At 43.8% G+C, this 23880-nt stretch overlaps 1 protein-coding gene across 1 annotated transcript in view; it reads right to left on the minus strand.

Annotated features, from left to right (window-relative positions):
• The window catches only part of EMC1 (ER membrane protein complex subunit 1), a 281531-nt gene that overhangs the window by 247279 nt on the left and 10372 nt on the right, over positions 1-23880 (minus strand). The window contains exons 2-5 of the mRNA XM_085609063.1: positions 18146-18270; positions 7259-7324; positions 4269-4362; positions 1718-1846 (exon numbers count right to left, since the gene is read on the minus strand). Coding sequence (XP_085465189.1) covers positions 1718-1846; positions 4269-4362; positions 7259-7324; positions 18146-18270 — 414 coding nt within the window. The remainder of the gene's footprint in view (positions 1-1717; positions 1847-4268; positions 4363-7258; positions 7325-18145; positions 18271-23880) is intronic.

Genomic DNA, 23880 nt, shown 5'->3' on the forward strand with positions numbered 1-23880 from the left:
AACTCCTAGATGGGACCACTACCTTTTCCAGTGCATGCCCTCTACTCAAGAACCTACACTGGCTAACACTTAGGGACACAACTATCTCAGATCCTCCGCTTTGTCCCCCACTCCAATTATATCAAGGCTGCAGCCTTCCCGAATCAAAAGTTTAATATGATACCTTCCCTTCCGAGCAAGTCACTTATTAATCAGATGCTGATCGAAATTCATTCATGCTTTTCATAGGTCAGGAAAAAAGTGTGTCTATGATTCTTGTGCTGCTATATAGGAACAGATTACCTCTTTCTTTATGGACTAGAAACATCTTCCTGCTCTGAAAAAATCTGAGACCATTCCTCGTCAAGCTTTAGCTAAGAGCATCATATCTGCTGAATTCTTCTGCTTTTTGCATACGGATTGGCAACTCAAGTACGAAGATGAGCATTGTTCTTCGATAAGCAAAAGCACTCTCCGACATGTTCTTTCCATTTATTGCGTTTTGAGAGGTTAAAACCAGTGCCTAAGCGCCTGCCTACAACTTCATGCTCTTCCAGACAACACAAGTGTGTGTAGATATTTGTCACTTCCAACTTTGGGTTTGTTCCAAAATCTACAAACCACTTAATACTGAAAAAGGATGGAAATGAATGATTAAGGCCCAAAGACCTGTCAAAGGATCTATGTGAACATTGGTCATGTCTATCATGGTTACATTATTCATTGAATAAATATAACCATGTGATGGGGCTAAAAACATTTTTTTTTTTTAAAACACCATACAGTCTTTTCTCGTTTGCATTGGAAACCACCACAACTCATGATCGTCATAGCTTTCCAAGACAATAATTGTGCTATGAGGCTAACAGTGTAGTCTCATAAAATATTAACGGTGTTATCAACTTTAAAACTTTGATTATTGGTCGAGATTGTAATCTTAACAAAAACCGATACACATTTAGTAAGAGAAAGTTAATCATGCTCAGTGTCACTAAGTTTAAACATACTAACCCCAAGCAATGAATATGCTAAAAATGCACTTAACCACTTATATCTGGTTGAAATGCAAATTACTGCACCGCCCTTCTCCTTTCTTTAGAGGTCCCTCTACTTCCTGCAATAGCAGGACCACAAAAATAGGATGAGTGTTCCAGCAGGTAAATTAGGTTTTGTTCTTTGAGGAATAATGAAACATCATCACAACTCATTAGTTGGGTAAAGCTTTGTCAGCAAGGAACCAGTCTCTAAGGACCAGAGTTACAGCTCTGTCCCTCTTCCATAATGCTCGATTTGTCAGGTGTGAAGAAAGGCAAGCAGGACACAGGGAGGAAAGATGAGGAGCAATAAACCAAAGTGTGTCTCTCTATTAAGGACTTTATGCAGTCTATCAAAATGGAGGTAGGATACACTAATTACTGTAACTACTTAATGGCTAATGCAATTGAAGGGCAGGTGTATCCATTGCAGTAACATCACGCCTTAGTTGTTGCCTCCATCTACCCCCAAAGATCTCAACACACTATATAACAACTCAACATTCTTTTTAATGAACATGTCCAAATTCCAAGACCACCTGCCTAAATAGTGACATAACAGCAGCACAGTATCACCGTTCTAACGATTTAACAAATTACACAAAAGAAAAACCTCTATAACACCTTTCCACACAACATCTACAGAACTTGCTGGGCCACCGACAATGCAAGATCGCATGCAGAAAGCCAAAGCCTTTACTTACCTTTCAGGTAGGTGCTCCAGCCACTTCTGATGACCATTGGAAAGGTAATGAAGGGAAACTGCAGTCTTCTTTAGAACCACCAGGAACCTAACTGCATCTTGACTCGCAACCAAACTTGCCATCTGGAAACTGAAAGCAGAGCAGGAGCAAAGGTCAAATTAGAGACTACTTCAAAGTAGGGTTGCACCCACCTACTAGAGAGGAGATTATTGGTCCATAAATGCATTAACAGAGGGCAAAGAACAGTTCAGAAGAGCGCTAAGGAGACCAACTTCCATATGGACTAAGTTCAAGGTTTCTTTATTTTAGCTTTTCAAGTTAAAACTCAGAATCCATCCCAAGTGCCAAGCCAACATCTTCTGGCATCGTCTAAAATGGGCAAATTACACTTTCCATCTCAAACTTTTAGTCACTCCTATACCATGCACGAGTATCAACATCGGATGGTTTTCTTTCCTGGTAACAAGGTACATATGATTAGGAGCTCCAGAAAAAAACTTGGTTTTTTTTGTTTGTTTTTTTAAAACAAGAGTCAAGTGCTTTTACAGTTGGGTGAAACACTATTTACTTAATTGAAAAGGGAGAAGAACAGAAAAAAATATATATATAGGAGAACTGCAAACAGTAGCATATTGAAGACCTGGCTCTTTACAGAGTCCCAAGTTAGCTCACCCCACACAGCTCCTGTTTCAGTGCCAGGATACCCTCTCAGGTGAGCTGTGCGTTATACAAATACATAACATAATATAGATAAAGAACACCCACAAATGCAAAATGTTACGACTACGATGTCCCTTTTCATACCCCAAAGCTACTGGAGAGAGAAGATTATAAAAGAACCAACTACTTGTCAGTTGTTAGCATTAGATTTTCCAGGTGGTCAAATAAATGCCTGTCTGGGCTACCTTTCTTGATCTTACAATAGACTCTCCTTATCAAAGGAGTGCTATGAATCCCATAGCCAAAATGATGTTCAATTTCCTCTTCTTCAAATGGGATTTCGCAGTTAGGGCACCTCAAAAAGGCTTCTCTGTCACCTCTTACATGATTCCTTTTGATAAATGGAACCTCAAGTTTCACTTTTGGTTACAAATTTTAATTTACTTACCCCTGCCAATAGAATCCTGCTTTCTCATAGCAGGAACAGCTCCAAAACGGTCATAATTGGACAGTGTGGAGTTGCAATGTCATCTCAAAAGAGTACAGACTGCTAACCTCACACTTACTGGTAGTCAATCATTTCAGAAAGAGAATCCTCTCCAAGCAGTGAGAAAAATGTGAATGAGAGAGATGGAGAATAGCTGTGCCACGGCAGTGAAAATAAATGTGACCTAATAACACGCTGTTTAGACCAACTGCACTAAAACACAATCACAAATGTATTACTATAGGTCAAAAAACATTTTACTGCCTCACAGATTGCATGCAAGTTATTTTACTCAGGAAATAACTTTAATGATCTCTGTAATATGATTTTACCATACTAAGGCAAATTAACCCCTTGCATCCAGGTTTTGCAACGAAATCATTTGTTAAAACGAGTATGCATGAAATATATATATATAAATAAAATATAACAAACTTACACACTCCATCAATGATGATTAGATCTTCACTGGAGCACTACTGCCGACTAAAGAAGCAACATCCATTTCTCTTAATTACTCACCACAAGTTTATACAAGAAAAATTCCCCATAATGATCCACAGCCCAGTGAAGGTGTGGAACAATTCAGTGTGCAGCAGGGAGAACGTAACACCAAGGCCTGATGTATCAAGATTCTATGGACCATTTACTTTCTGCACACTGATCAGGCCCAGCAGTCTGAGACAATTCTTCCAAATGCTGCATAGGCCCGACTCTGGCTATTTTGGGGCATCCGGACATATAATTTACAGCACTGTAAGAAATATTAGTGCTAATCACTCGTGAATGTGACTAGATCGACCAGTGTTCTGATTGGCTCTACACATGCCTTTTTAAATTTCCAGCTCCCACAGCTGGTTTAAAATTAACCCAGGAGATTTAACAAATATAACAAACACATGGGGGGCAAGGTGAAGGGTAAAAACTCACGAGATATTGACACATGCCTATGTCTGGGTTTTCCCCCCCCAAAATTAATTCAGTAATATTCCAGTACAACGGGAAACCAATAGGTGCACATCCCTCTTTTTCCAAAAAAGGTACAGTCAATATTTAATCTATGCCTGCCTTCAACGTAGGGATGTGTGATTTCTTCTAGGCACACCCGAACACAAAGGACTTATTTAACCGAGATGAAGATCTCATGAAAACAGTCACCTTGGAGATCGAAACACGTTGCCATTACATAAGAATGCTTAGGTACACAGGCTTATGCATTTCCATCCATTATGTTTTTATTGATGGATTCGGGCGATCAGTGGCAGGGTATAGCCAGAGAGGGACAGCAGCCTGGTGCACCGACACAGCGCACCGCATAGGTAAAGCAAGGTACACAGATGAGCAGTACATGCAAACAGAAGCGCTCTGTGAGGGGCATTTCAGAAAGAGTGTACAGATATTTACCTGCCCGCCTCCAGAGGCACCTCCCAGTTGACTCCACCAATATTAGTCTCCCAAGAACGCAGAATCCGGCCCCCACCTGAGACGGTGATGGCATCTGAATGGGAGTGAAAAGCAGATGACTAAGCAAATGATAGCAGAAAAGTCGCTAAAGCATGGAAGGGCAGAATTAAGTCATTAGACATCCACTCTCTCCCCCCAACAACTATACACACGACTTTGGAAACTACTTTAACATTTCCATACTATCCTGCCCCTACGTGATCCCTGGGCAAGCATCTCCACCAGCCACCTCCCTGACAGTCCGGCCACTAATCACAGACCCTAGCCCTAACGCCCACTACAGCTCAGGGCCTGCCGTAAGCTCCTCAACCCTAACACCTCCATTTGCTGTCACAAGCACCAAAAACCATAAAACACGTCATATTCATTGCATGCCTGAAGTACTCTCTACCTTCACCCTTAACCCCTATACTCGCCATGCTCTCTCTCATTCAGAAATTCCACACATTAACACAGTGCTCTGACACCTGCCCCAGTCCTTTGTCCTGCCACTAGCACATACACCTGCAGCATATTCACAGCCCACCCACTGCATGTCACACAAGTAATTAACACTGGCATGTCAAACACACCAAAGCTATTCCAACTCGTATTATAAATACACACAATCCATGACACAAGGGATGCTCACATTTTCTCTTGCATCTACACGCTTAGCACTTACAACATTCAGATTCACCTCTCATACCACACTCCACTTAAATCCTTGACAGCACTTACTCTCATCTGCATCAATGCCATCTTCACCCTCACTCTTGCAAACCACCATAGTAGTTGAATGTGTCTTGGTATCTGTTTGTGTGTTCTTTGTGCTAATGTTTGTGTCTCCTTGCTGTCTGTGTGTGTGTGTGTCTGTCCGTGGCTCTCACAGGCAGCACATCACTGAAGTGTGGCACGGCCAGGGGCAGTGCCTGCAGGCCAGAGCCTTGGTATTTCCACCACCCTGGGGGTCCCTCCGTGTGTTTACCTACTGCTACTGCTTTCACATGCCCCTCCCACACACAGAGCCCAACATCGTGTTGTGTTGTTTGCAGGTGGCTGGCTAATGCCTCGGCGGTGCCTGGGGAGGGGGCAGCGGGGCAGTTCTCATCCCACGCTTTCCCAGGGCAGGCAGTCTCTGCTCACTGCCCGAGTGGTCTGCCATGGAGTGGGGTACATGCCCCCCTGGGAGTGCGCATAAAGGGGGGGGGGGGAGTGTAAGGACGGCCAGGGCCCGCGGGGGGCATTTGTTCCAGGCTTGGCCTGTGCTGAGCCCCCGAAGGTGATTGACGCCCCTGACATCGGCCCCGGATTAATAGCCCACCCTTGTGAGGCTGTCAGGGTCTGAATGGCGAGGGGGGGACCCCCGCCCCACTGCTGCGCAGCCAGGCCCTACACATGCTCACTTATGTCTTTTTAAATGAGATTACATTGGAATGACTTCCAGCCCCCCGCATGTGCCCCTCAAACTGCACCCCCCCCCCCCTCACCATGGTACATCGGAATTCCAAGCTGAAGTCAGCCCAGGCTTGGCCTCTCCAAACAGCAAGTCACACTTCACCGATGGAGCCGGGGAGACAGAGCCGGGGAGACAGAGCCGGGGAGACAGAGCCGGGGAGACAGAGCCGGGGAGACAGAGCCGGGGAGACAGAGCCGGGGAGACAGAGCCGGGGAGACAGAGCCGGGGAGACAGAGCCTGAGACAGCACTAGAGCCGTAGAGACTGAGTCAGAGAGATTGAGCCGGAGAGACAGACCAGGAAGAAGAAATAGGACCCAGAAGGATACAGAGAAAGAGACAGTGCCAGCACTTGTTTTATCTGAAATTAAGCATTAGGAAACTGAAGTCCCGGCACCTGTTTTATCTCAAATTAAGCATTGGGAACGTAAAACTAACGCTATAAAAGCAGCTCACATGTCAGCAAAAATACTGTCTCACAATGTACACGGAAACTCCCGTCTGAATAAATGTTTGTAAAAAACAATAGAAAGTAATATTAGGCGTGTAGCCAAATGCTCCGAGTAAGAAATACAAACAAAACAGAAAGCAGCTCCACATCCGGGCCAGGGAGGAGACCTGGTGCGTGAGGACTTCAAAAGCCCAGGGAGGGGGCCGCCAAAGCGCCCAAGGCAAAACAAACAAGCGACACAGCAGAATGTAATGAGGCGTGAATGAGGGCTGAGACAGCCGGACCATGGAGCTCTTCACAGAAGGGGAAGTGAATGTTTAACAAGCGACCGCGATCACATCAAAGCGCCCGGGGAAGTGAATGTTTAACAAGCGATCGCGATCACATCAAAGCGGCCGTACGGCCCGCGAAAGTGAAAGTAAACGAGTGCTTTCAGGCCTCCAAATGGTGCGCGCGCCCGGCCGACGCACATGCACTGTACTTGGAGGCCTGAAAAGCCACTGTTTGCACTTCCAAAACTCGCTTACTATAAGTCTCGCCAGAGCAGCGCTAAAGCGCTGTCTCAGGCGAGACCTAAAAAACCATAAAACACATCATATTCATTGCATGCCTGAAGTACTCTCTACCTTCACCCTTAACCCCTACACTCGCCATGCTCTCTCTCATTCAGAAATTCCACACATTAACACAGTGCTTTGACACCTGCCCCAGTCCTTTGTCCTGCCACTAGCACATACACCTGCAGCATATTCACAGCCCACCCACTGCATGTCACACAAGTAATGAACACTGGCATGATAAACACACCAAAGCTATTCCAACTCGCATTATAAATACACACAATCCATGACACAAGGGATGCTCACCTTTTCTCTTGCATCTACACGCTTAGCACTTACAACATTCAGATTCACCTCTCATACCACACTCCACTTAAATCCTTGACAGCACTTACTCTCATCTGCATCAATGCCATCTTCACCCTCACTCTTGCAAACCACCATGCTCTCTGCTTACCCCAACCGCAAGAGAAGAACACTCACCCTGTCCATGGCTTAGCATTGCATCAATGGCTCCCTCTGCAGTTCCTTTGTCTACATGACGCCACACTAGGAGAAAACATGGTAGAAAAATTAGAACATAGCTCAGTCATATTTCTAACAAACCCATGGCACAAAGGCAAAAAATGAGCCAGTCTCTGCTATCTCAAAGCCAACCCATGAAATAAGCTGCAAGCCTCTCACAGCCAGCTACTGGTTCTATCAGGCTACGGTTCCCATGAGTAGTGATCAGCACCACATGGGCAGGGCCACTGGAATTATGAGATTGTGTGGCTGCAGCGCTTTATGCATAGTTATGGATTTGCTGCATTTGCCACACAATCCACCATCTGCTGCATAATATTGCAATAGTATTTATATAGAGCTTACTTCTCCTGACGATGCATTGAAGCGCTTTTCGGCGAGTAGCACGCTACACCAGAACCCAAAGAGAATTAGGGGTGGATTAATATAGGGATATACAAGTTGCTAATTGGAGCGGTGGACATGTGAATCTGTTAGTTGGATTGAGAAGGGAAGAGTCTAGAAAGCGTTATTTGGGAGAACATAGTATTACAATGAGGTTTGGGATGAGTTGGAGTGGAAGGAGAGGAAATATTGAAAGAGGACACAGCATGAGACAGCAGCAGCAAAGGAATAAAAAAAAAGAAATATATACACACATACATATACACACACACACACACACACATATATATGTGCATATACGCATTCCAACATGAAAAGGTACACGTTATGGAAAATAATGCAGAGATATACAAAGTCCCATATGTACATTCATGGAAACAAATATAGAAACTCAATTTCTAGTGTTGCTGTGCATAACATTTTAATGAATTTTTGGGGTAATTTTCTTTTCTTTTTTGACTTTGTTTATTCATTTATATTTCTTTTTTATTTTTCTCCAATATTTCAATAGTGAGCACTGTAGAAAGCTGGCTCTATATATACTATACCAAAGTAAGGTATAGTGCGCACAGAGTCCTGTGGATCCCCAAAGCCTTACTCTCTTTTTGTGATACTGTGGGCGAGCAGTAAGGCTTATTGAGAGGGTCGTTTTTTGTGTGTTTTTATTATACATTTTTTTTTTTTACTTTTCAAAATCAACACGTTCAATAAACAATATTACAATCATTGGTCGCATGAAAACCCCTCACTTTTCAATAGAAACCCCTCCCCTCTCCCGGGTATGTATTAAATGTATGCACTACCATTGCTCATTCCCTGTCCGCTGCACTCCCCTGTGGGCCCCGCAACCAGGAAGGACCAGGCCCAAGTATCACTTGGGCCGATCATTGCAGTGTGTATTGGGTACCCTTTGTGTGTTTTGTGACACAGGTTGGTGTGCATCGTCCCACAGGTCAAGCCCAAAATGTCGTCTCCAAGGGCCCCATATTTTATGGCATTTATTTGGGCAGCCCCTACTTTGATATGTCATATGTTCAGCTGCCATGTAAAGGTCCATTCCATTTATCCATTACTGGACTGTAGGGTTCTCTGTCACCCCCCACCTTCGAGCCAGGCATCTCTTGGCCACCACTAATCCTAGTGTGGCGAAGATTAGTTGTTTCCTCGTTCTGTCTACCTCACTCGGGATTCCCAGTATGACGAATTTCGGATCAACAGGCAACGTCGTTTCCAGTATTGTCCCCAAGGTCCCCATTATGGTCTCCCAATAGGTCTATATTTCGGGGTATGCCACAGTGTTTGGAAGAAATGGCCTTTAACAGTTATACAGGTAGAGCAGTAAGGTGTGTCTAACCTCCCCATCTTATGCAGTTTGTCTTTATCATGGTAAATTCTAAGTAGCACCTTGTAATGTATGAGGCACAGTCTCGCTTTAATGGCTACTTCTATGGGGTGCATTAATGCTGCTTCCCAATCAATGTCCTCGAGAGAACCAATATCTTTTTCCCATCTGGCCCTCAACCCCCCCCCCAGTCTGTCAAGTATATTGTTGTTGATAGTTTTTTATGAGAAAGAGTCCGCCTTTGCCACTAATTCTTCCTGGAGTAATCTTCCCTCTAGTGGGGCATATTCCGGGAGGTTTGCGTCAAGAATGTGCTCTGCTTGCCACGCATGGCGAAGCTGTGCATATTTAATGAACTGGGAGTTATTTAGATCATAAGCTGTGTCCATGTTTTGAGTTCCCCTTTACTCGTTATGGCTCCAATTGTAGAGATGCCCAGTAGGTCCCAGGTTTCAACCCTTTAGGTTTATGTACTTCTTTAAGTCTACTTCCTTCCCATAGTGGTGTGGCCAGGGTAGCCCGGCCCGCCCATCCCATAATCTTTGTGGCTCTCGTCTATACTTCTAGAGTGACTTGGGTTACAGGCAGTAACTATGATCGCCCATGTCCCCCATAGAGATAATGTAGGTAAGTGTGTGGTGTCACAGTTTCTCTTTCCAGACAGTATGTCGGATGGTCTCTAGCTCCGTGTTTACATTCATTTATGGGGACGAGGTAGGAGGCCCAATAGTAGGCTTCCACATCTGGTAGTTCAACCCGCCCCATTAGAAGGGTTCCACTGTAGCATTTGAAGTGCTATTCTAGGGTGACCTCCTTGCCATAATAAAGACCTGATCCCACTTTCCAATTCAGTGAAAACTCCCCTTGGGAGCGGGTGGTATGTATTTTGTAAGGCATACAACAGTTGAGGTAGTGTACTCATTTTAAAAATGGCAGCCCTTCCAAATAAGGAGTGTGAGAGGTCCTTCCATCTCTCCGCATCCAACTTAAAATTTCGTAAGACCTTTCCCAAATTTTGGGCTCTACATTTCTCCCAGAGTGGAGTCAGGAAGATTCCTAGATATTGAAATCCCTCCTGGACCGTTGTTAGTTCTCCAGGCATTGGCCAACTTATCTGTGTTGCGTTGGGGCAATAGAGTGTGGATTGATAATGTCAATTCCTGTGCACACGCTTTCATGTAGAGTGAAAGTTCATCAAATGTAGGTATGTAAGCAAGTATTATCTCTTGTCGTATTTTCCTAATCCTTATTCAAGAGAACACCACAAAGTCCAGCCAACGCGTGTTTCGTCGTTAGGATATTTACCCTCGACTTCTTCAGGGCTGGAAATAACAGAAACGGGACTCATATCATTAAGAGTGTATTGCTTTTACAAGAGAAAAGTGAGAAAAGTAAGCCAAGAGACAATACTTGCTTACTTACCTACATTTGATGAACTTTCACTCTACACGAAAGCGTGTGCACAGGAATTGACATTACTTGGGACTCTTGGGTCCCGTCTTGGTGGGTTTTAGGGGTTTTCCCCTCACCTGTTGCACCACAATAATTACATGTGTTTGGCTACACTACGTTATTTGGCAAGCGCTGCTACTCCCATGTGAATTAACACCCCCATTTTGCTAGAGTGTGGATTTATGCCAGTTTATTTTATACCAGCAGTGGCTGCCATATTACACTATGGTGTCAAATAGAATCGGAATTGTCATGTCAGGGCTTGAGACAAACAGGACGATGTCTATCAGAGTGTAGTGTTAAACGTTTAGTGTAAACACTCAGGCAAGAAATGAAGTCACACACTCAAAGACTGAACTCAGACCAATTGTCTGTATTAAAAATATCCCTTTGTTGTATTTTATTTGTAGAACCAAGCAGGACTTGGTACAGGTAAATAGAATTGTGCTTTTCCAGACAGATTGATCAACAAGCAAGCTGGATGAGAATTACTTTTGTTACAGGTTTGTGCAAAGATTCAATTACAGTTGAAATTACTTTTGAATTACTTTTTAGATTACTTTTCAGATTACCTTTTTCTACTCTGTGTGATATGCCTAGATATCACACTGGGACATTTCCTAGATAAAAGGGGAGTTAAATTTGTATCAAAACACCGTTTTTTATGTTTCCATACAAACACCCTCAAAACGTAGACGTTTTCCAGAAGAAAATAGTCAATGTAGAAAAATGGGGTTATCGTTTTGCAGGTAAGTAAAATGTCTGGAAGGTTGAGTTTCTGGGGTTAGAACAAGGGTTCCCCCAGGGTCAAGAATGCACTCAAAGAGCTCCCTCAGCGGCACTCGGGCAGCCTGGTGCAGAGTGCTGAGGCCCAATGTTAGCCAATGGGGCTAGAGAGCTGTCGGTTGGTGGCTGCTCTCGGGCAGGCCACAAGGTTGAGGGAGCAAAGCTCCTAGGAATGAGCTCAGGGCAAAGTGGGATCCAAGTTAGCACACAAGGTGCACCCACAGTGGCACAAGGGCGGCTGGGTGCAGGATCGATGTTGGGTGCCCTGTTGGTTTCAATGGGGAAGCTCCGGTCAGAACAAACACTGCAGGCTCGGGCACGAAGATCTTCTGAAGGCAACCACCAGTTGGAGAGGTTAAGTTGGGTTGTAGAGGGACGCTGGGACACTGTCGGTTGGGCCACCCAAGACCATGGGGTGTCGGTGCAGGGGTGTCTTTTGACATAGGGTTTTCCTTACTGGCTGTGGTCGCGGTTAGGTGGACCCTCCAGATGGAGCCTGCAGGCATTGTCGCGAGGCTTGAGGTAGGCCAGGGATCATCAGATCCAGGTCAGGATCGTCATGGAGACCTTCTAGTGGTGTGGGGCCAATCAAACTTGGGCTGTGGGTGTCGAGTGCAGAGTGGTGAAGACTCGCAGATTCGGCCGGAGCCGGAGTCTGGTTCATGAGCAAGTCCGGTGCTCACGGGAAACAAGCAGGGAAGGCAGGGCAGGTCCTCCGAGCTCAGAGTGGCTGCAGGATACGCCAGGATTCTGCTGGTCGAGGTCAGGACAGGCAGGTAGGTAAGGGCTGGGGCCAAGGCAGTTAGTGTCCTCCTCTTCTTCCTTCAGAACGGCTCTTTAGTCCGTCTTCTTCTTGCTGGTCTGAGGAGGCAAGGTTCGGGGTTGCCCCTAAATACTAATTTTATGGGTGTTTCAGGTAGGTGCAGGTCAGGACCTTCCTTCAGATTTCAGTAAAGCCCTTACGGTGCTGTGGAGTTCGTAATGACAAACTCCCAGACCATATAGTCTTTATGGTTTTACTGAACTCACAATGTGTAAGAATGAACTTAGACACTGTAGGGGGACAGGGCTCACCCACAAGTACCCTCACCAGTGGGATAGTGCCCCCAGCTAGAGGGGTGGCTTACCTATGATATAGGCAGTGGTTTGTAGGCATGGCACACAGGGATGTGTGACATGTCGACTTTTCACTTTTCGCTGAACAAAAATACGCAGCCTGCAATGGCAGGGTGTGTGTGTTAAGGTACAGGGCCTCTAAGGGTGGCACAATATGTGCTTTAGTCCTCAGAGTCCTTCCCTGGTCACAGTGCCCTTGGTACCTATGATGACTTTTACAAGGGACTTGCATGTGGCAAGAGTTGCCAATTGGGTTTCCAAAAAAACAGTTTAAGGGAATGAACATAGGCCCTGGATACCTGGTTAGCAGGAACCCAGGGCACAAACAGTCAAAGAGCATCACCATCAGGCAAAAAGGGGGAGGGAGGGGGGGGCATTCATGCAAAAAGGTGCACTTTCCTACAGGCACTTATAAATACAAATTACCAACAGAAGCAACCTTTCCCCTCCTGAGGCGGAAGCCGGGAGGTCTCTTTCTTTTACTTTGTGCATTTTAGCATTCTCCCTGTATTTTAACTTCGTGTGATTTACATCGCTTGATTAATAAGCGTTAGAGACTTAGAGACTTCCTTAGCGCTCCTAAGTGCTTTGTGTTCCTTCCCCCCTCCCCTGCCTCCGGACCGCCCTCGGCCGAGTATCGACGCCGAGGGCTGGGTTCCCGGTTTTTGGCGGCCATATTGGGTGTGGGCCAGGCGGGTGACGCGCTCTAGCAGCGCTTTAAAAAGAACGGCTATGACTCCGCGCAGCGGACGCGTACTGCGGACGCGCCGGATCTGCGCCGGAGTCGTGCCAGAGTCCTGCCCGTCTGCGCCCGTCCGCGACAGGACGGGACCAGGGGTCATGGGCCCGACACCCACGCCTATCACTTCTGCAAGGGCCCCTCACATCAGGTTTTCGGCGCAAACTCTGTTACACCTCAGACCAATCCCTCTCACAGAATGCTCCAGAGATTCCTGGCCATGCCCTGAGGGCCCTTTCTCTTGCATATATTGCAAATACCAAGCCTCTCCTACAAAACCCAGCACTGAGATGTTAGATAAAAGGGAACAAACTCCACCTAAAGGGACAAAGTGCCTTCTCCTAAATGTTCGCTCCCTACCTAGACATCAACTAGAGGTATAGGACCTAATACATACTACTCAACCCGACCTTTGCTTCCTAACGGAAACTTAGTTGAAACCTCATACGGTCCCTGCTATTGCTGTGGGGGTTCCTCTTGGCTACAAGTTTGTCCATTTTGACCGCCCAGAGAAAATAGGTGGTGGCTTAGCCATCATGCATAAAGAACATCTGAAGATCACAACACTAGAACAGAAGCACAGCCCCCTCTTTGAGATAATAATTTTTAAAATGCAATATGCCACAAACCGATTCTGGAAAGGAGCCTTAGTCTATCGTCCTCCGGGGCCCTCTACAGGCTTCTCCCTTGCATTATTGGAACTCTTGGCCCCATATTTTAAAGCAAAAGAAGATTTCCTCCTTCTTGGCGATTTTAATGTCCACGTTGATAATCCCGCACTCCCTGAAACAATCTCCCTGGTTTCTGAATTATCTTCCCTCGGTCTGACTCTGCAAAACCACGAGCCCACCCATATAGGTGGTCACCTTCTCGACCTGGTATTCACCAATTTCCCCAAAGTACAATGTCTTTCCCTGGTTCAAATAATTTGGTCCGACCACTTCATCGTGGAATTCTCAATATCTAAAGCGGATAAGCCCTCCAATAAAAACTCCCTACCACCTGTCTGGCGTCGACAGTGGCATAAAGTCACCGTAGAGGAATTGCAAAAGGAATGGAAGCAGCCCATTCCCACAGAGACAGATAGTATAGAGACCGTTTTAACCAAATTCAACAATTCCCTCAAAGAAGCAATTGACAAAATAGCACCTCTAAAATTACACAAACAATACCCTGCCACCAAACAGGAAACATGGTATACTGAGGAGCTTAGAACAGAAAAACAAAAATGTAGGAGGTTGGAAAAGAAGTGGAGAAAAACAAGAACCGAAGAAAACAAGAAAGCACATCATGAGGCCCAGACTAAATATTACAAAAACATCAAACTTGCTCGGAGGAATAGCCTCTCTCAACAACTCGCAGAAGCGGGAAATCGATCCAAGGAATTATTTAAAATTCTTCTGGAGTTTGTAAAACCTACCGCATGCAAAAGCCCTGATGACTTTTCCGAACTATTATGCGATGAAATCTCCTTGTTCTTTGAAAATAAAATCAATTTGATTTACGACAAAATTTTATTGGTCTCCAATCAAAATAGTAATAACTCTCTCTCCCCTCCATCCTGCCCACACGGAGTAAAACCACACTTACGATATTCCCAGCAGTCAATGACTCAGATCTCACCTCCCTTATGAGCCATATAAAATCTGGATCCCCAGATGATTTTTTATCAGCTAAAATAACTGCCTCCCTGCAAAATCTGCTTAGGCCCCATATTCAAATACTGATCAACCATTCTCTTAGGGAAGGATCTGTGCCCACAGAATGGAAAAAAGCAGTGGTGAACCCAATCCGAAAGAACGCAGCAATTCCATGGACCGACCTTTCCAACCTTCGACCCATCTCCCTCCTACCCCTTCTCAGCAAGATGACCGAGAGACACGTAAACACTCACTTGTCCAAATACATCGAGGCAGCGGAGGGCCTAGACTTCTCTCAATCTGGATTTAGGCCCAATCACAGCACAGAATCTGCCCTCCTCTCAGTGACTGATAACATCAAGATGTCACTGGATGGAGGAAACTCAATGATTCTAGTGCTGTTAGACTTATCCGCTGCCTTCGACACTGTGTCTCATGAGATACTTCTCGATCGTCTGAGGGAGAGGGGAATAGAAGGTGTGGCTCTTTCTTGGCTGGAAAGCTTTCTTTCGGATCGCCAACAAGAGGTAAGATTGGGCTCCCACCATTCTATCTCAAGGGAGCTCACCAAGGGAGTGCCACAGGGCTCATGCCTAAGCCCCACACTCTTCAACGTGTATGTGGCCCCCTTGGCGGATATTGTAAGATCTCATGGGTTCACCCCTGTGTCGTACGCTGAAGACACTCAGCTTTTGTTCCCCTTTATTGCCCGCAATACAAAAATCTTTTGCGGACGGAATGAGGGCAATATCTTACTGGATGGCCACTAATCGCCTCCAGTGTAATGTAGGCAAGACTGAGGTAATGCTGTTTGGAGAGGCCACACTTTTGTGGTCCGCGGATTGGTGGCCCCCGGATTTAGGACCAACCCCAAGCCCCAAACAGATTGTCAAAAATCTCGGTGTGCGCTTAGACAAATCACTTCTGTTTAAAGAGCACACAAATCAAGTAGCAGGTTCCTGCTTCCAGGTCATTGGACTGCTACGACGAGTCTTCCCATTTTTATCAGATTCTTATAGGAAGACTCTCGTCCAGGCCTTGGTTATAAGTAGACTGGACTACTCTAATGGCCTGCTGGTCTCGGCAAATGAGGAACAACTACAGAGACTACAGGTGGTCCAGAACACTGCTGCGAGACTAGTTCTCAACGCCCAGCCAAGGTCTGCATCACTCCCCCTCTTGACAAAACTCCACTGGTTGCCAATTAGACAGCGTGTAGAATTTAAAATCTGCTGCACTATTCACAGATGTTTGTTTGGCAATGGACCTAAATATTTAAAAGAAATATTCAAACCCTACAAACCCAGTCGTACCCTGCGCTCCAGCAGTCAGCAACAACTCCAGGTTCCTAGGATAAAAAAAGCTAGGCAGGGAGGGCGAGCCCTGTCCTACAAAGGCCCCATCCTTTGGAACTCACTGCCCCCTGCTCTCAAAAATATTATCAATTTTCAATCCTTCAAGAAGTCCCTGAAAACGTTTTTATTTGTCGCCTGTTAGGTTTCTCCCCCCTTCATTTCTCTGTTTAGTATAAGATCCCTGCTCCTTGGTAAAGCGTAAGCGCGGAGATACCCTTTCGGGGGTTGACTTCCAGCGCTATACAAGAGTACAAATAAATAAATAAATAAATAAATAAATGTTATTGTCCAATGTACACATTGTGATAGATAAAATAAATAAAAACAGAGACTCATAAGCATACAATCAAGTAACTCCTATGTAAACTATGCAGTGGCATATACACATGTTAAAAGCAAACACAAGGAGATGATGGACGGAGCGCTGAAACTTTTCAGACACTTACCCCCAGTCACAGCTCTGGGTTGAATCCATCATCATTCTTTAGCTCACTTCGCCACCCCAGTTCAGACACAGCTATATGCAAATCAGTCTTGATCCTGTGCCTCATGGGAACAGTCCAGCCCGAACTGCCAAGCCATGTCTTCCCTGGACAGGAAACAAGCATCCTGGGACCGGTTTCGGGCTAACAGCCCTCATCAGCCACGCTAGCTTGAATCCAGTGGCAAAGTGCGCAAGGGACCCACATCTGGGCATACCCTGCCAACTTAGGGCGAACAAAGCAAACACAAAGAGATGATGGACAGAGCGCTGAAACTTTTCAGACACTTACAACCAGTCACAGATCTGGGTTGAATCCATCATCATTCTTTAGCGCACTTCGCCACCCCAGTTCAGACAGAGCTATATGCAAATCAGTCTTGACCCTGTGCCTCATGGGAACAGTCTAGCCCGAACGAACAGGCCATGTCTTCCCTGGACCGGAAACAAGCATCCTGGGACCGGTTTCGGGCTAACGTGTTAAGCATACAATAATATATATATTTAAACAGTAATTTGTTAAGCAGACCTCAAAATAGCTGTATATGTTTAAACTACAAGCAGTACAAGCATTTGTACAAATATATGCACATATCTAAATACATTCAAATGATCAAACTATGCATGTTTACATTAACAAGCTTATGCTGAACATTTGTATTTTGATATGGTGGTCATGTAGGATTCAGACTACTCTTGAGTAGTCTTCTGAAGATAAGATAGTTATCCGTGGATCTTATGTTTGTGGGTAATGACTTCCATAGTTTGGCTGATTGAACAGAGTAAGATGTACTAACCATGAATTTGTTTCTTATAAGCTGGGGTTTTGAGGCGGGGTCGAAATCTGGAGCGGAGGTTCCTTTGTTGTATATATTTGGTGATTTTATTCCTGATGAAAAGTAGTTCTATTCCATGGATTGCATGTATCTTCATGTAAATTGCTTGAAACTCATGGTGAACTTGTTTATCATCAGGTCCTTGATGAACGACTGGGTGGTCAGTTGTGTGCTACTGAATATGGACAATGTGTCAGCAATAAGGTTTATCAACCACCTGCATGGCAGAAACAGCCATGGGATCGATCAATTTGATTGTACGACACAACATTTAGCTTCTGGCAGAAAAGGGGGAAATATGCTCTCCTTGTTCTTTGGTCTGGGTCTTTCCTAATCTACTCAACAATAACAATACAGACCAGAAATCTGACACCTGCACATGCCTATTGATTTTGTTAACACCCGACTGCCAAGTCTACAATGGAATGTTAAAGATTCAGTGATGTGGTCTAAATAACTGCTCATCAGATAATGGGTGACCATTTGAACCTTTGTAATGTTATTATTGTTAACTGAAGCTGGAAGATTCATTATTAAACCAAATGTCTTTTGTCTTTTAAAGTGCATATAATACCATTAATGCTATAATAAAAATAAATTGATTGCGCTGCCGCTTGAAATATGTAATGAAACATATCTGATGTGCTGTAGTATAATGATAGTGTTTTAAGGTCAAAAATGTAAAAGAAATATGGCTTTGCAAAGGCTACTCACAAAGATCACCAGTCCTTGCATTTAACGCTGCAATCACATTCTTTTCGGTGGCTACGATTAGCTTCTTAGCACCAAGGGACGACTCCAGAGATGCAAACTTCAGTTTTCCAACATACTGCTGTCTCCTGAGGGTGTGGGAAGAAATGGTAAGATGGGCATTAAATATAGCAGTTTCCCAAGAACATGGAAAGGGACTGAAAAGCTATCATCCAACAGCGAAAGTAAGGATAAGAACGTAATAACATATTGCTGCCTCATACAGACATGCACAGAAAGGAGAATAGCGGCATTACAAATGTCTACCACATGAGGAAAGAGAAAGCAAGAAGAATGGCAAAACAGTTTCCCCAAGAATGGTACAAACCGTATCAGAGCAGAAGAGTTAACTGATATTTCTACAGTTGGGAATAGAAAGGGTAAGAGAAGTAGGTTTCTGCTCATGACTACAAGGAAGGGAAAAGAAACTGTGAGGAAGGTACACAATTTCACTATCTAACAATGATGGGCAAAGATTAATAGGTTGCATCACACCAGTGCCTACTCTGGACTGGCTTAGAAAGAGTGACAAAGTCATGGAAAACTGCTTCTTCTCGAGGACAGAGGTTGACAAGGGTACAACATACTATTGCTACACAAGAAGGGGCAGAAAGGGTAAGAAAGGCACAACATACTACTGTTTGGGAGCTGGGTACAAAAAGAATGAAGTTGACACGGAATATGACTGTCATCAGGCTATCACAAAAACAGAGAAATGGACATGACATAATAACTTAAACACCTTAGTCGCTTTCTAGTTGCTAACTGACTGTGCCACAGGAAGTCCTGAAGAGAACAAATCACTAAAAAGAGCACTGTCACTTTGAAAAAAATTGTTGAGCTCCAAGCGTACCTGTTCTTCTATGCACATGAGCCACACACACACGCACATACACACACGTGTCACCTACTGCCGCATCTATTTTGGAGTACGCCAGTTCCTAGCTGTCCAAGCAATAAGGGCGGAGGCTACACTGACAAGTGTGTCTGCCAGAGCCCGTAAGAGAAGTTTGAGATTAGCCTATTGTATTGACCAGTCTCCTCCTAACTTCTTATATAAATTAATTCACAGAGAAATGCACTTAAACTCAGTAGGAAAGTACATTCTTCAAAAGAACGAGAACATCACTGCATTGTCTCTAGGTAGCCAGATCTGTGCATACTAAAATCTCCTGCCTCTGTATCATGCCAAGAAAGTGGTCAAATATGCAGTTACCTTACACAAACTAAAGAGCCCAACTCAATTGGATCAATATAAGAACCTGTCGACCTAAAGAGAAAAGAACCCTTTTGTTTTTAATAACTCTTACCCACCAGCAGTAAGTAGCCTTTGGTGGCATGCTTCATCATAAAGTTCCTTCCTGTTCTGCTGCAGAACAGAGCATGTTACAATATATAAGATGCACTTTAGCACTTTGTTGGAAAAGGAATATGGTAGCGAGTGGGGGGTATGGATACTTTTCAAAAATACTCGCCTGCTAGCCTGAACGTTTTAATCTGGGCGCCAGCCAATATGATTAAAAACAGGAAAAGTTAGGAAGTCCTGGGGCTCTAGTTACCCCTACATCCTCTTAGGGTCAACAAGTTTCTAGCACTTACGTTCCCACATGCATGTGGCTTTCGTCAGGACCGATTATACTATCACAATCAACACCTATTCCATGCTGTGGACTTAACTGGTGAATTTACCATACACAAATCAATCACACCTAAACAACCTACTTGGTGTCTGTAAATGCGCATATGTTAAGGCACATTATAGTGTTCCATAGGTACACGGAGGTGCCTGCCTGGCCTGCTAGCATAAAAGACCTTAGTACGTGCCTACATCTATTAAAAGCCTTAGTATATACCCATTTACAGACACCAAGTAGGTGGTTCAGGTGTGCTTCGCAAATGTATGGTAAATTCACCAGTTACATCAGCATTATGGAATAGGTGTAGATTGCGGTAGTTAATCAGTCCTGATGAAAGTCACAAGAATTGGTGAACATATGTAGCAGAAACACGTTGATCCTAAGAGGAAGTAGAGGTAAATTTAGCCGTGGAACTTCCTAACTTTTCCCGTTATTAACCATACTGGTTGGTGCCCAGATTAAAACTTTAGGCCTAACAAGCAGGTATTTTTTTTTTTTTTTTTTTTTAAAAGAGTAACGCTACCGCCACTTACCACCGCATTCTTTTTCCAAAAAAGTGCTCCAATGCATCTCATAGGTTGTAGCACACGACATTCTGCAATGGAATGGGTAGAACTCTACGATGAAGCATGCAATCAAGGCCTCTGGTGGAAACGAGTTCTTTAAAGTAAAAGGATTATTTTCTCTTTAGGTCGACAGGAGGGTTCTTGTATTGTATTGTGTTTGCATTTATATAGAGCTTACTACCCCTGACAAGTCGTCGAAGTGGTTTTTCAGCAAGTAGCACGCTACTCCGGAACCCATAAAGGATTAGTGGTGAATTAGTATAGTGAAATATGAAAGTAATGTGAGTGATGGATATGTTAGTCAGTTATTTGGCTTCAGAAGGATAGTGGAGGGATGGAAGAGGGAATAAGATTTGCATTTATATAGCAACTTGCTACTCCTGATGGGGTGTTGAAGTGCTTGATCAAAGCAAGTTGAGCTCTATAGTTTTGGTGAAGTTATGTGTCAGAGGATGGTTAAGCCCATGCTCTACGGCACCTCTTCACTGCCCTTAATTTGTTTATCCGAAGATGCAGTCACACAGTTCAATTTCATTCAAGATAAAAATCATTCTGCTTTAATCAGGCCATTACAGCAAATAGAAGACCGTGCCATCTTACATAAACAAATGCCTCGACTATGTTTCACTGACCACAAACTGCGCAGATTGTTTTCGCACACATACACACACCTCCCTTAAAACCATGTACAGAAGGCTAGGAAGGCTTAAGCTATAAGGAACGAACCTATCTATCAGGCAGAGAAGAAATGCAAAAATTAGGACGTGATGGTCACTTCTCTCTATTAAGACTGCTAGCTTGGAGTAACTATAAAGGATGTTTTTGAGGTAAAAAAAACTCGAAATTCGGTCTATGTTCTCAAGCTTGTCTTCTCCACCAACTGTAACTAATACTTATTGGACATGTAACTTTGGAGAGTTTTATGGGGGACTATTTAAAAATATTTGCTTTTTACTTTACTATCAGTAGTAAGATTCCTAAATATTTTTTAATTGCTGTGTCTTCCATTATTTTCACTTGCGCAATTTGCGTCAATGATTTGTAGTGCTCCTTGGGAGGACAATAACAAATCTAATAATTTCTTACAAATGTAACCACCAGACCCAGTTCCTAAATGTGATTCGCAGACATCCATAATTGTAGCACAGCAAGAGCTGATTAACAGGACAGATGGGTTAAGGTTTAGAATGGGGAGAGCAAAGACTACAACTACAAAAATCCACGCTAAGATCATTTTTCTTACTCTGTTACCCTATTCTCTCCGGGGTGCACTTCGGGTGCCCTCTTAGCCTCAGAGCTCAATTGCGGGTCTCAGTGCACTTCATCGGGAAAATGCTTAATGGGCTAAAACAACTGAGGGAAACGCACAAGGCCATCCAGAAACTTACGTGGGAATGGTAGCCCAGCTTTCAAAAGCCATGTGAAGCATGTTTGCTGCAGTAGCTTCAGATGGCTGATAAGAAGATATCCACAAAGCCAGGTCCAGAGTCCATAAGCCTCTGCTCCTGGCAGTAAGAGTGTTACAGCCATGAGCGCCCCACCTTCACAGAGAGAAACCTATGCTAAATGGGATAGTAGTAATGAAACTGAAAAAAAGGTTCCTTTCCCGAGGCTGGACTCTAAAATCCACCAGACTACAGTACTTGGCTGGAAACTATAATACTCTAGATTGCAAGTTTAGGTAGGGGCTGAGTTCAGGTTCAATCCAGGTGGTATTTAGAACACTATCTCCAATGTGGAGTCTGGGGAACCACATGAATGCAGAGAACCATTAGGTCCAAAATACTCAGGACCCACAAGCTGTAGTCATGGTAGGGTTGGAAAATTATCCCACTGTTTGTTCGAGGGTACAATCTGCCCAAGAGATGGAAATGCTCACATAAATTAAAGTCTCATAGATGGAATTAAATGACACTGTTCCAGATTGACAACAAAAAATGCCCAGAGTGAAAAACATATCGAAAACAATTGTAATCTTTAAATACCTACGTAAATAACTGGGCCATGACAAGCTATTTGTTTATCCATTCCATTCCATTTCAACAAACTTTATTTTGGTCGATAAGACCACAAAAAGGGAACAAGAAACAATGATACATGATCGAGGGTGTCACCTTTAATGAACATAATCAAATATTGGTGACCCTCGACATAGAGGCGCTATATACGAACATACCTCAAGAAGATACCATCAAGGTCACTGAAAATACTCTTGGAGATAATGACTTGAGAGGGGCAAGTAAAGAATTCATTGTGTAGTGTATCACTATGGTGCTTAAAAATAACATGTTTTTATTCAGAGAAGATCTGTATATTCAGTGCAAAGGTACCAGTATGGGAGCAACTTGTGCTCCCAGTCTGACCTGCCTTTATGTTGGGGAATTTGAAGACAAGCATGTTTTCAATCAAGTGGCGCCATTTTCTGATAACATCTTGATGTGGCGTCGCTTTATTGATGATATCTTTTTTATCTGGGAAGGTGAGGAATCTGTCCTACAAGAATTCCTAGAATGGCTAAATCTGGGTGATCCTAACCTAAAGTTCACAGCAGAATACAACAATACCGCTGTCAACTTTTTGGATATAACTATTAAAAATGTGGAAGGATCTCTTGCAGTGGAGTTGTTTTCTAAACCCACTGACAGGAATACATTACTCCACTATAAAAGTTATCATCCTCAATCTCAAAGAGATAACATCCCTTTTGGACAGTTCCTCCGTCTTCGGAGGAACTGTTCCAATATCGAAGATTTTTATAAACACTCTGATATTCTAAGTAAGAAATTACTTGATAGGGGTTACCCGAAGAAATTGTTTAAAAACACTTCTAAACGGGCCCGGTTTTATAACCGAGAAAGTATGTTCAGTTCAGACCCAAATAAGAAACAAAGGGAAAAAAAGACTGAGTAACAAATTGGTGTGTGTAACCCAGTTCTCGAATATTAGTAATAGGTTAAAAAATGTAATCAACTCCAATTGGAGTATTCTGAATGAGGGCAATGATGTTAAGTTACCAAAGCCCCTTTTTGCGTTTAAACGCAATGACAACATACGTAGAAATTTAGTTCATACCTATAGGGAGAATGGTCCTATGAGACAAAATACCTCGTATGGAGACAAGGCTTCAGGTAACAATAAATGCAGCCATTGTTCGATATGCAATAATTTTATCATTGACCCACAATGGATACACTATTACTCCTAGGAGTTTAAATAACTGTAGGAGTTGTAATGTGGTCTATATCTGATGCTGCTGTGGATTAGCATATGTGGGGGAGACAGGAAGAGACAGGAAGAGAACTTAGGCTAAGGTTGTTGGAACATCGATCAGCACTTAACACTGGCAAACTAAATGCTCCTCTTGTGGACCATTACAAAGAGCTTCACCATGGACACACAGAGTTCCAGTGGTTCATAGCAGAAAAAGTCACAATAAATAGAAGAGGTGGAAACATGGAAGTTAAAAGAAAAAATAGAGAGCAATGGTATATTTCCA

This window comes from Triturus cristatus, chromosome 1_2 (genome assembly GCF_964204655.1).
Source record: "Triturus cristatus chromosome 1_2, aTriCri1.1, whole genome shotgun sequence".
In the NCBI taxonomy this organism is placed as follows: Eukaryota; Metazoa; Chordata; class Amphibia; order Caudata; family Salamandridae; genus Triturus; species Triturus cristatus.